At 39.6% G+C, this 12,397-nt stretch overlaps 1 protein-coding gene across 1 annotated transcript; it reads left to right on the forward strand.

Annotated features, from left to right (window-relative positions):
* Nucleotides 1-1,603: 1,603 nt before the first annotated feature.
* On the forward strand, nucleotides 1,604-11,446 carry LOC117938480 (sodium- and chloride-dependent GABA transporter 2-like). The gene is made up of 15 exons (XM_034863114.1): nucleotides 1,604-1,850; nucleotides 2,259-2,450; nucleotides 4,352-4,486; nucleotides 4,738-4,878; nucleotides 4,965-5,052; nucleotides 5,143-5,275; nucleotides 5,432-5,566; nucleotides 6,189-6,292; nucleotides 6,896-7,020; nucleotides 7,142-7,254; nucleotides 8,024-8,161; nucleotides 9,044-9,146; nucleotides 9,305-9,405; nucleotides 9,558-9,728; nucleotides 10,332-11,446. The coding sequence occupies exons 1-15, from the start codon at nucleotides 1,838-1,840 to the stop codon at nucleotides 10,479-10,481; spliced, it is 1,842 nt and encodes a 613-aa protein (XP_034719005.1). The 5' UTR covers nucleotides 1,604-1,837; the 3' UTR covers nucleotides 10,482-11,446.
* Nucleotides 11,447-12,397: the final 951 nt, after the last annotated feature.

Genomic DNA, 12,397 nt, shown 5'->3' on the forward strand with positions numbered 1-12,397 from the left:
TAGTGTGATTTCCACCCTACATCCTCAAGCTATGCTTTTGAGACCGTGGTATCCCAATCTCATTCTGGTCAGTATCAAACATAACCTCATAACCTGTCCAGGCAGAAGAGCCGTTTTAACTCTGTTTCCATAGATGACTGAAGACGTAACAGCTGTACAATAACAGTGCTGTCTCATGCTGCTAAGGAGGAAGTAAACAAATAACACAATCTGTTTTTGCTGAGGAATTTTGTTCAAGCCTATGTGTTTACAGCGCCCAAAATAACTTTGTTTACATTGAAGGTTAAGCCACGTTGAAATCCACTTAAAGGGAGACGGGAACTTGAGAGAGTTGGGGACAGCAGGACACGGTAGCACATTGTGGTTAAACATTACTGCCTGCCTTAATTTTCTCATCAATTGGGATCCCGTTGTGTGCTCCTGTGTAAGTGTGTGTGCCCAAACCTTCATCACGTATGTGACACGAGTTGGTCTGCTCCCTAAGTTTTTCCTTAACAGTAAATCATTAAAATCTAGCTTTTGTGACCTTTATATGGCTAACATTTCAGGATGATTGATAGGTGGAATTCTGAAAGGCCCAGCGGTGACTTAAGGCCATGTCATCGAGAGGCTGATTTGTGGTTGTGAGTTAATCTTCACATTTCCTGTGTTACTCATTAAGCTCAATTAGAGAAGAGTTGTGTGTTGAGGTGTGTTGGCATGTTGTGGAGCTCTGGTATGAAGATTAGAAGGTTGAATTCCACGTTACATGTGTGTTTCCCCCTCAGTTTTAAGCAGTGTGTAAAAAATAATTTTGTGTCAAGCAGAATGACAGATGATCTTGGTTTTTTGTGTTTTTTTTATTCCACTTATTTTTTATCTTGAGATCTTTGATTTTCCAACATGGTACTCCAGTTTTTTTTTTCCAGGTGGTAAAAAAAAAACAATGTTATAGGCTTTAGACATGGATATCTAAATGTGTAGAGACAGGACCGTCTGAGTCGCTGACCTCTGTCCCTGCGCTGACTGCAGGGTTAGAAATATGCAATCACAAGGGGCTGCAAGACATCAACTTAATTGTTGGTAATGGAACATAATTGATTGCATAATGTGTTCTGTCGTCTCATGCTATAATTACATCTTCATCGCCCGCTGTTTGTTGTGTTCCTGCCTGAGAGTGGAATTTATGACTAAAAACTTAAATTTTGGCCTTATATAATAACCATCAATTCATAGCAAACTGTTGCACTGTTCACATGGCAACATATAATGTGGATGTACTGTATTTCTTTTTCGGACTCAAACAGGAGCTTCTTTCATCAAATATAAATAGCGTTAACGCTTCAATGTGTAATTGATTTCAACTAGGGAAGCCTTAACTTCAGACATGAAATTGAGATGTATTTTCTGCATTGCAGACAGGATATGCATAGAACCCATAATCTAAACCTTATTATTTGGGTGCTTTTCTCATACAATGTGACAAATCATTTGTATTATTTACATGCCTGAATTAAAAAAAACTAACTGCAGTACAGTTTTTACAGCTGAGGTAGTCCACTGCAGCCAAAATTGAACCAATACATTACTGACTGCTCAGATGTCATCCCATTTGCCTCTTCAGTTGCACCTTATTTTAAGCATGGAGTCATGGTAGATTATGTACTTTGCTCTGAAAGGGGCAGGCAAAGGGACGGAAGGAAAGAAAGAAAGAAAGAGGCTGGCCTAAGTGTAGCATTACAACCCCCCACCCCTCACTCCCGTCCTGTTAAAGTCCTAAAACTTGAGCATTTACAGATAAACTTCTAGAGAATGCTTCAGCCTTGACACAAGAGTTATACACACAAGATTAAGTGACATGGCAGTGAAAGGTAAGGGGCTTGGTCATGTTGCTAATTGATTATCTAGAGATTTACAATGCAATTTAGGTTGATTTAAAGTCATTTGGTCAATGATTTAATTACTGTATTTGTGTTTAAGGTATGGATAAAAATTACATTGCACTTGGCTGAAACAGATACAATTTATAATGGCTACAAAGCTATAAAGTATTCTTTCATTTGTGTGATTTTTTTACACAAATTAAAGAAAAGAGAATCTTATTGGTGCATCGTAAAAACTATATTTTTCCACTGTTGCCCACCCTGCAACAGTTTTGTGTCTTTGGTTTCTTGGTTTAGGGCATCTTGACTATTACATACAGAGAAAACAACTCTAACTCAACAACAACTAGCCTCTCTAACCCGCTGCAATCCTCATCTTCTCTGTCTTTTTTGTAGACGATGCAGCCAAAGCGGGCCTCCCCAATGGCATCTGTCAAGCCAAGGACCAGACACCGTCTTTGGAGGAGAAGATGGAGGAACGGGGCCAGTGGAGCAACAAGATAGAGTTCATTCTTTCAGTCGCCGGATCCATCATTGGCCTGGGCAACATGTGGCGCTTCCCGTACCTCTGCTACAAAAATGGAGGAGGTGAGTGGAAGAGGAGCTGTGTGGATGGAGAAAGAAGTTAATGTATGTGCCTTAGTTTCTTCTACAGATTTCTATGACATTATATATGCTTAAAAAGTTCAATCCTTCTCTAGTGCAATTTTAAAGTAAACCATGGAGTTACTTTTTGTACATGCACTGAATGAGTAGACACGTCATGACAGTTGACATTAAAGTGAACTCAGAGTAAATATGTGCAAAACCCACATGTATGGCGTTACAAAGCACCTGAGTACTTGTTTCAGAAGCATAATTCAATCTTAGACTTACTTGAGCTCAGGTGAAAGAAGTAAAAACAGATATATTCAAAGACTCACAATTAACAGAATCAGACCGTGTTTGCTTTTGGGCATGCTTGTGTAGGTGCTAAATCGGACGCTGCTCTTTCTCCCTCCATGGGGTGGCAGGGTCAGGGTTCAGGGCTGAGCGGGGTCAGGCAGCTGTTGTTGCTCCTTGCTCACAGCGGCTGTCCCCGCAGAGAGGCGGAAATCTGAGCACAGCAAACATCCTCGGCCACCCGACGGGACATCAACACAAAATCCCAAAAGAGCATGGCAGTGGCTCAGGTCTACAACTAAAGAAAAAAGCATTAAGGGAACTTTAATTATATTTAATTGTATATATTTATATACATTTTATACTAATTGTTTTGTTTTTACTTGCTCTTTTGTACAACACTTTGGGATTTTTATCTGAGAAAAGCGCTTTATAAATAAACTTTACTTACTTTTACTTACTTACTTTATTTTTCTGGAAATCTTTATTGTCTTCTTGCAGTACTTCATGCCTTTTAGTGCTTGTTCTATTTCATTGTAATACAATTTTAGATCAATTTACTTTGTAGTTGCAGTTTGTTTATAGCATGTGTGGCATGAGTAAAATTGTTAATTATTTTACATGAAATACTGCATCATCTACACTTGATCTTACTTACTTGTATTATAGGATTATAGGATTATAGGATTGTCCAAACCAAGTTTGGTTTGCTTGAAATCTGAATAATTAATAGGCAATCAGGTGCCACCAGTGGCAGCACATGAAGTTAGAGACAGGAAACATAAGCAACATGTAATAGGTAATATTTTATTATCAATAGGTAATCTGAGAATGAAAGAAAGAGGGTAAAGGGAGAGAATTTCTCCACGAATCATTATTATGTTATCTTGTATCTTGTAGTTTCTTTAAGATTTGCATGTTTCTGCAGGATAAGACATAGGCAACTCAACTTGGACTTTAGGACAATTTGGCCATATTTGAGCAGATTGACTCTAAATATTGGAGCTGTGCTCTGTAACTGGGTCCACATTTGTAGCAGTGCAAGAAAGGCTTGGGTTGTGTTAAGAGTTTACCTCTGATCCCATGTCCTCCAGATGCTCTGATTTCCCACAAAGTCCAAAGACGTGCCACGGGTGGATAAGAAACTCTCAATGTTACTCAACATGCAGTACCAGGGACCGGGACTGAATCTGGACAAAGATAGTTGACACTTTTTACCTTTTTTCTGTGGCATCATGTGGCCTCTTAAACACTGTAACACCAACATAAAGTGCACACCCATGCACCCCACCCTGAAACCTGCGGTCCTCAGACGCTGGCCTGCTCTCCATTCCCCATACCAGACTCTATACCTTTGGAGACAGAGCCTTTAGTGTCCCCTCTGGAACACCCTCCCTGCAGATATCTGAAATGCTACATGCCTGGACATTTAAACAAAACACTCCTGAAACTCCACCTGTTCACCACAGCCTATAATCTCCTTTAGCTTAGCCACAATAATTCTGTAAAACGTTTCATGAAAGGCCCTATAAAATTAAAAAATGTTATTATTATTATTGTTATTGTTATCATTATGACATGATATCATTTTCTCTTTTTCAACTCAGGTGCATTCCTCATCCCCTACATGATCTTCCTGTTCACCTGTGGTGTTCCCGTCTTCTTCCTGGAGACAGCCCTAGGCCAGTACACCAGCGAGGGAGGCATTACCTGCTGGAGAAAAATCAGTCCCCTGTTTGAAGGTAGGTAGGACAGGTGTATCACCATGGAGAGCAAAGCCACTGTGGGATCCGGGGAAAGCATGCATTATATAGGCAAATGTTATGAAACCATGCCATGGTAAAAAAACAACAACTGAGTGCTCACCGAGACAGGGAAGATGGTAAATTTGGTGGAATATTCCTTTGAGCTAATTTTTCAGTACCTTCTATATTCAAAATGTAGCCTATGTTTTAATAAGTGTTACTGATTATTAGTGTTGATTATTCTGCAGGTCTTGGCTATGGCACCCAGGTGATAGTGACTCTGTTGAACTTCTACTACATCATTGTTCTGGCCTGGGGGATTTTCTACCTGTACTTCTCCTTCTCCTCGGAACTGGCCTGGTCATCCTGTAATAACACATGGAACACAGGTAACGGATGCACTTCAAAATGCACAAGATGTTCCACCAATGTTTTTATATGTTTAAGAATTTCTGCATTTTGCCCCCCTTCCCAGAAAACTGTATGGAGTTTCAGAGGAGAAACACCTCAAGCAACCAAATGATGCATCCAAATGCCACCTCTCCTGTCATCGAGTTCTGGGAGTGAGTTTTTAGACCGTCTAACCTCCTCTTGGTGATGCGTTACTGTTGTGAAAATGATAATGATGTATGTTTTTTTCCCTTTCTCTGCAGGAGAAGAGCACTAAGGATTTCCCCAGGCCTTGACCACATGGGCTCTTTGAACTGGGACCTGGCCCTGTGTCTGTTCATCGCCTGGGTCATGTGCTACTTCTGCATCTGGAAGGGGGTGAAATCCACGGGAAAAGTGGGTGACCTGCTGATGCTTTTTATTTATGATTTTTCTTTTGCACTAAAAGGCCCTGTCAGCATGACATCTGGTATTTATTTTTTCAATTAGGCATGTTTCTTTATTTGTTTACAAATTAAACATTGCTATATGTGTGTGGATGTGTCTAAATAGGTGGTCTACTTCACTGCGACCTTCCCCTATCTGATGCTAATTGTGCTGTTGGTCAGAGGACTCACGCTGCCCGGAGCTGGGATCGGAATCCAGTTCTACCTTTATCCAGACCTGGGACGACTGGCAGACCCACAGGTACAACAATGTCATCTTAAAATGAAAGCCACAATGCATATCCACATCCATTAGAACACAAAAACAACAATCTTCCTATGATGGCCTGTAGAAGATGGAGTGATCCCTGTGTGTGTGAGGGCGCACCAGGTGCAGGTATCCCATGGTTCTCTGCTGGGGAGCCTAGTTTCTGCTGGGTCCATCTGCTCTCCATGATAGAGGATTGAATGCAGGGTCAGGACACCACTGGGACTGTAAACACAAGCTCTACCAGGACTGAGCCGCAGACAGTCAGCCCCCCCCCCCACCCCCCCACCCCTTCGCCATCTCCTGAATGTTGCTGGATTAACATTTTGCCCTTTTCTGAATCTGATAAGGGATGACTTTCGACTGCCGTCACAGATCCTATACTCTCTATATGTATAGAAGCTTGGTTCGTTAAACAAAGTCCAGACCAATGACATACTTTTAACAGCTGCTACTAGTCAGTTATAATGAATGTGTACATTAATTCCTGTTGATTATGTAAACACTATATATACATCAACCAAAGTACTGTATGTACTGCATGTCTACTTATAGTTCAGCAGTACTTTAGTTACAGTGGTTTGTTATTATTCTTTTAATTTGTCTTTTGTGTAAGGTGTGGATGGATGCTGGCACCCAGATCTTCTTCTCCTATGCCATCTGTTTAGGGTCGCTGACTGCTCTGGGAAGCTACAACAAATACAACAATAACTGTTACAGGTATGCAAACTGTTAAAGGTGCAGTAAGCAATTCTGTGCAAATTATCTTTAGCTGGCCTGGCCAGGATATCCACATGCTGCCTCCCCCACTACCATCAACCAGTCCTGCCTGTTGCTGATTGGCTGGAATAGTGTTTTGTGTTCTATTCACACAGCCAGTAGGGGTGCACCATTCTGAAAATGTCATATTTTTTTTTCGGAGTCAGTTTTAAGGCTCAATATTCAATTCAAAATTAATTTTAGATTAAAAAAAATGCATGGTCAGATACTAGTGCTAATGCTAAAAGTAGTGTTTCTGTATGTGCTTTGTGTGTCCGTCACTGCTTAAATGCTAATGTGATTTAATGTGATTTATGCACTTTTATCTATGTCTACATGCTACTTGTGTTATGTTTTACATACAAACATACACACATGTTTCCATGCTTCAATGTGGAAAAAAGTCTGATTTTGAGACTAAAAATTGGTGCTTGACATGTCATCATTTACACCAACTTCCTCATTAGCTGTAATTCATGTGATTGCCTGTTTGAATTTGAGCTCAATGATGTTGCAAAACGTTGCTAAAATGAATCCCTGTGAAATGTTTGCTGTATGTTGCAGAGATTGCCTGGCGTTGTGCTTTCTGAACAGTGGCACCAGTTTTATGGCAGGCTTTGCAATCTTCTCCATCCTGGGTTTCATGTCATTTGAACAGAATGTTCCCATCTCAGAGGTGGCAGAATCTGGTGAGGCTCTTTGTCGACTGTATACAAGGCTTCAAGAAAAATAAATGGCAATAGAATAGCAAAAACGATCTGTTCATGCTGCATATCCTCAAGTTTATGTTGTTTTTACTCATGTCTGCAGGTCCTGGCCTGGCCTTCATAGCTTACCCCCGAGCTGTGAGCATGATGCCTTTCTCTCCTCTGTGGGCCGCCCTCTTCTTCATCATGATTGTATTTCTGGGGCTTGACAGCCAGGTTGGTTCCTCAACTTAATGAACTTAATTGTTTTCCACAATGACATTTACACAACAAAATCGGTGTGGTCTGATTTTATCTTTACGAAACAACACACATTTCACATGACAAACTTGAAAAACACCCTTTGAAGACATTTTTTCCAATACATTTCTTTTGCTTGTGTGACTCCCTCGCAGTGGTGAAATGTAACTATGTATTTAAAAAATGACTACATGTAACTTTTACACAAAAAATGTAACTAAGTATTTTAAAGTGACTACATGTAACTTTTACACGTTTCTGAAACTGTATAATGTTCCATCTGATGATCATAAACGACCTGCAACAGCAACCGAGACCACCAGTAAAAAGAACGCTATTTTTATATAGTTTTTATTAGTACCTCGGCCCGAGTCCGATCTTTTCTCGCAAAGGTGCATACTTAGAACTTAGTCAATTTTCCTTATTGTAGTTATATACTTACACATCATTAACATTTTAATCTAGGATTTTTACTTGTAACAAAATATCTTTGCAGTGGTGTATTAGTATTTTTTATACCAAAAGTATAAAAAATACTAATACACCACTGTAAAAAAGTATTTTGTTAGGAAAAGGATCTGAATACTTCCTCCAACACTGGTGGCTTGGAAATGTAGTTTGCATCAACTGAGTCAGCAGGGCAAGTCTTTCCTTTGTTATAGCGGACAAACAGAGATTTAATTGTTGTCCTGTGTTCACCTCTCTCCCCCGTTTTTCCTCACCCCTCTGACCTCCTTCCCATCAGTTTGTGTGTGTCGAGAGCCTTGTGACTGCGATAGTTGACATGTACCCTGCTGTGTTCAGACGTAAAAACCGCAGGGAGCTCTTCTTGTTAGGTGTGGTCATCTTCTCCTTCTTCATGGGCCTCATTATGCTGATGGAGGTAAGGCAGGAGGGGGTCACACACATGTGTATGTCCATAGACACAAGCATACACAAATTTATATTGAAGGTCACAACATTTAGTACAATCAGTGTCTTTATATTTTTAAAGCCTAATGTGTATTCCCTTATTATATATTTCCTAGCAGGGTAAACAGGCCTTCATTAAGATAATCATTTAACATCACTGAAAATACTTTCACACACAGATACACTTTATATCTAGTTGATGCTGGTGGGTTGCACTTGATTGTTGTTTTAGGGACAATGCAGGACAGGATCCCTTCTTCTGCTGAATTTAACTTTTACTGAGTACAACCTGTTTGACATCTGTGACCGGATCTCAATGCTTCCGCATTGTGTCCTGGGTGCATTCACACCTGTACTTACTAGAGCTGTCTTCTTGGGATCCCATCACTCAGATCGGAATTTTATTACCAGGTCAGATCAGGGCCCATGGCCAACTGTTTCATCTCTGCAAAGCTGGAAACATGATTGCTTTGCCCAGGTGTCAACAAGATTTATCTTTATATTTTTTATTATCTGAAAAAGGCAATCTAGACACTGCTATACATTTTTATAAAGAAACATATGTAGCTGTATTGGTGCTTTTTTTTGACTCCCTGACACTGTCATAACGTACTTTGCCCATGCTTTGAGTTACAACTGCCCTCACTAGTGTCTCCAGTCTGTGGTGACGATGTTATAATAATGATGATAACACCAACATTCCAGTTTGCCAGTTAGATATCCACGGATGACATACGTGACCACCGGAAATCATTTTGGATATGTTTTGTCCTAAAACAAATGTATTGTACTGTGGCAGGTAAGTTTTCCAATTGTAACTTTGACTTAGTGCTTTCTATTTCTCTCTTTGTAGGGAGGCATGTATGTTTTCCAGCTCTTTGATTACTATGCAGCCAGTGGCATGTGTCTTCTCTTCATGTCCATCTTTGAGACTGTCTGCATTGCATGGGTCTATGGTAAGCTCTCCTCAAACAAAAAAAGGCTTCATTTCACTGGTGAAAATGGAGAAATATATTTCATGAGTTTTTCCAGTGACTAAATTAACATAGTGTGGAGTATTTATCCTGTTTAAAGGCGCAGCGGGGATTGAAATGCCTTGGCTGTGTTTTCTTAGGTGCAGATCGCTTTTATGATAACATTGAGGACATGATTGGCTACCGCCCAGGACCTTACATCAAGTACTGTTGGTTATTCTTAACCCCAGCCACATGCATTGTGAGTAACGACAAACTAATTAGGTAGTATCAAGGATTCGTAAAAAAACAAAGGATGACAGATACTGAGACCTCCTCTCCTCTTGCAGAAATCAAAACAATTCAGTTGTTTGTTCTTCACCAATAGTAATGCTTGTTTAATTGTCTCTCCAGGGTACCTTTGCCTTCTCTCTAATAAAGTACACCCCTCTAAAGTACAACAATGAGTATGTGTACCCGTGGTGGGGCTATGTCATTGGCTGGCTGCTTGCTCTTTCCTCCATGGTCTGCATTCCTCTTTGGATGGTGTACAAGATCAGCACCACCCAAGGGACTTTCAGAGAGGTACGTTTTGATTTTTACAGTGCTGTTTCAAGTTTTAATGTAAGGTAGGAGCTTTTTTTTTTTAAACTCAGTGTTGGAAATTAAAGAATTTGTGTGCCAATTTTGGTCTTGAAGGTCCCACATTGTAACAAGCGAGACTTTTTTGATTATGTAGCAGGTCAAATACATAGGTAAAAAGTGTCACTACAGTGCCGTTACAGTCATTCCTGCTACAATTACAGTGCAGAGACTCCCAGATAACAGATGTAGAAGACCCGGAAACACTAACCAACCATTTTTCAGAAGGGGGGCTTAAAGAGACAGGCGCAAAAACTGAGCCTTTGAGACAGAAGGTGATTACGGATATATTCAGACAGACAGTATGAGAAAAAGAATGTGTGTGTTTTTTTTACATTAAAGCCTTTAATCATGTTCTAGTAGAAACCCAAACTACAAATAGGAACCTGAGAATGAGCACAATATGGGACCTTTAAAACAGACTTTGAACTTGTCCACCCCAATCCTTGGAATCTGGATTTGAATTGAATGTATCCCATTGTGGAATATATTCAATAAAGTTGGTCAAGACTGGACCCCCACTAACACTGGTTTATCTCTCTACAGCGCATACAGTTGCTTATCACACCATCTGACACCTTACCCAAAACCAAGAGGGAGCAGGAAAGGTTACTGGCCATCTTTGCTCCTGAGGGAGAGGTCACCATGGCTAGAAATGGCTACTTACCTGTCTTAGAGTCAGACTCCAACTTATGAGGCCCCAGTGGTGATGGGAAAGACATGTGGGTTTTCAATCCTTGATTTGCTGCACCATTGCCTTCATCCCAAAGATGACTGCAGGGAAAGATACGACAAAATGTCACATTGTCTGCTTAAATGCATACCAGAATATGGACTCAGGAGATAATAGGACTACGGTATGTTGGGTTTGGCACTGCCTGTACATTTCAGGGATGGCCGCAGTGTGATAAAAGAAGGATAAAGAAAATAAAGTCTATTGGATTATTTAGAAGCTTTAGAGGGAACAAATGTATTTTTTCAGGGATACAAGTTATTTACTCTACTTAATCTGACCTATATTAATACGTTGTCATATGCTGTTCACTTCTGCATTTCCCACATGATGTAAATAAACTGGTTCAAGGTCAGCTGAAATTTTCAAGTCAGCCTTGTTGTTGAAAATGTTACAATGTTATAATAGAGGTTAATGGCATTTTTTTATATCTCATTTAAGGGTGGTAATTGTAGAAACTGACACACAGTTTAAACTAAAAGGTTAAAAAAAACGTATAGTTTGCATAACAAGGATGACGTTTGAGCAAATGTAACAATAAAACAGCAAAATCAGTAATGGAACAGGTTAACCATTTGTTACCGCTACATGTAATTTACTTTTCAAACTAAAGTGTCATGTGTATCTGATGTCACTCCATTGCTACTTGGCCACATTTGTATCATATATTGCATTATCATAAACAGATTGGGGAAAGTTTTTCTTTTTTATTGACAAGACATTAAATAAAACATTGTGTTCCACATGAACACACCTTGTAGTAAAAGGTAATGTCAGTGAAAGGTATAACACTGTAGCACTGCAAAAGCCGTAGAACTAACATGACATAGACAATGTACAAATGTAGTTTGATATTTTGAACTAAAACAGTATGCGACTGTACAAAGAAACTTGTAAGTATGTTTTTAAATAAACATGCAAAAAATCATGTTATCTTGAATCATTTTACCAGTGCTGTATGGCAGAAAGCCTTTCTTACAAACTGCAGGCGTGGAGTTTGAATGCCGGGGGATTTACCATGCGGGGATGGTCTAATGAAAATACAGGGAGTTACAGTATTTAGTAAGTGTAAGACCATAGGGACTAAAAGTCTCAATATCATAGCCTTTATCTCTCTCAGGTGTCCCAACTTTATAAAAGTGCAATAATAAATCGCTGGAGTACGCTCTTTCACTTGTTGAACATGAAATTGTATGCTCATAATCATATCTGGTTTATACATTCAGATTGTGATGGAGTACAGATTGGTTTGCACAATGTTCCTGGGCAAGGGCGTAACATAGGTTAAACAAAAGCTCCACTTTTGTGCAAAACATTTTTTTTTTAACACAAACACTTCCTTTTCTACATTCCGGTGAAGTTTTTGCCAACAATTTTTTGCTTTTTCTGCATCAATTTATGGTGCAAATGTTTTTAATTAAATAATGGAAGGTTGTACAACCCCCCGTAAATTACGCCTATGTACCTATAGGTGTTATCAGCGCTATTTCCCATACTGTTTCACAATGGGAAAGACTGTGTCATTTCTGATCAGGAAAACCAGCTAAGATAACAAGGAAAGTTTTTCCACAAAATGAATAAATAAAAACTTTGTAAATTCTTTTATGAAATGAGACTCTGTATTTTACACCGAACTCATATGTTAAAAATATCAACTGATATGATGCCCTGGCCGGACAAAGAGGTGTGACGTTGTTAAAGACTGTTTTTTAAAAGGCTAGTGTTTCTTAGACATAAAGAAACCACAATGATGGAGCAGTTTCGTCGCATTTTTCTAGAATAATTTTACCACTGGGTGTCATGGTTTTGCTGTACTCTCGAGGAGCTGATTATTGGCTGAAACCGCAACGTCACTCTCTACGTGACTCGGTGACGCCCT

The sequence above is a fragment of the Etheostoma cragini genome, chromosome 23, assembly GCF_013103735.1.
Source record: "Etheostoma cragini isolate CJK2018 chromosome 23, CSU_Ecrag_1.0, whole genome shotgun sequence".
Lineage (NCBI taxonomy): Eukaryota > Metazoa > Chordata > Actinopteri > Perciformes > Percidae > Etheostoma > Etheostoma cragini.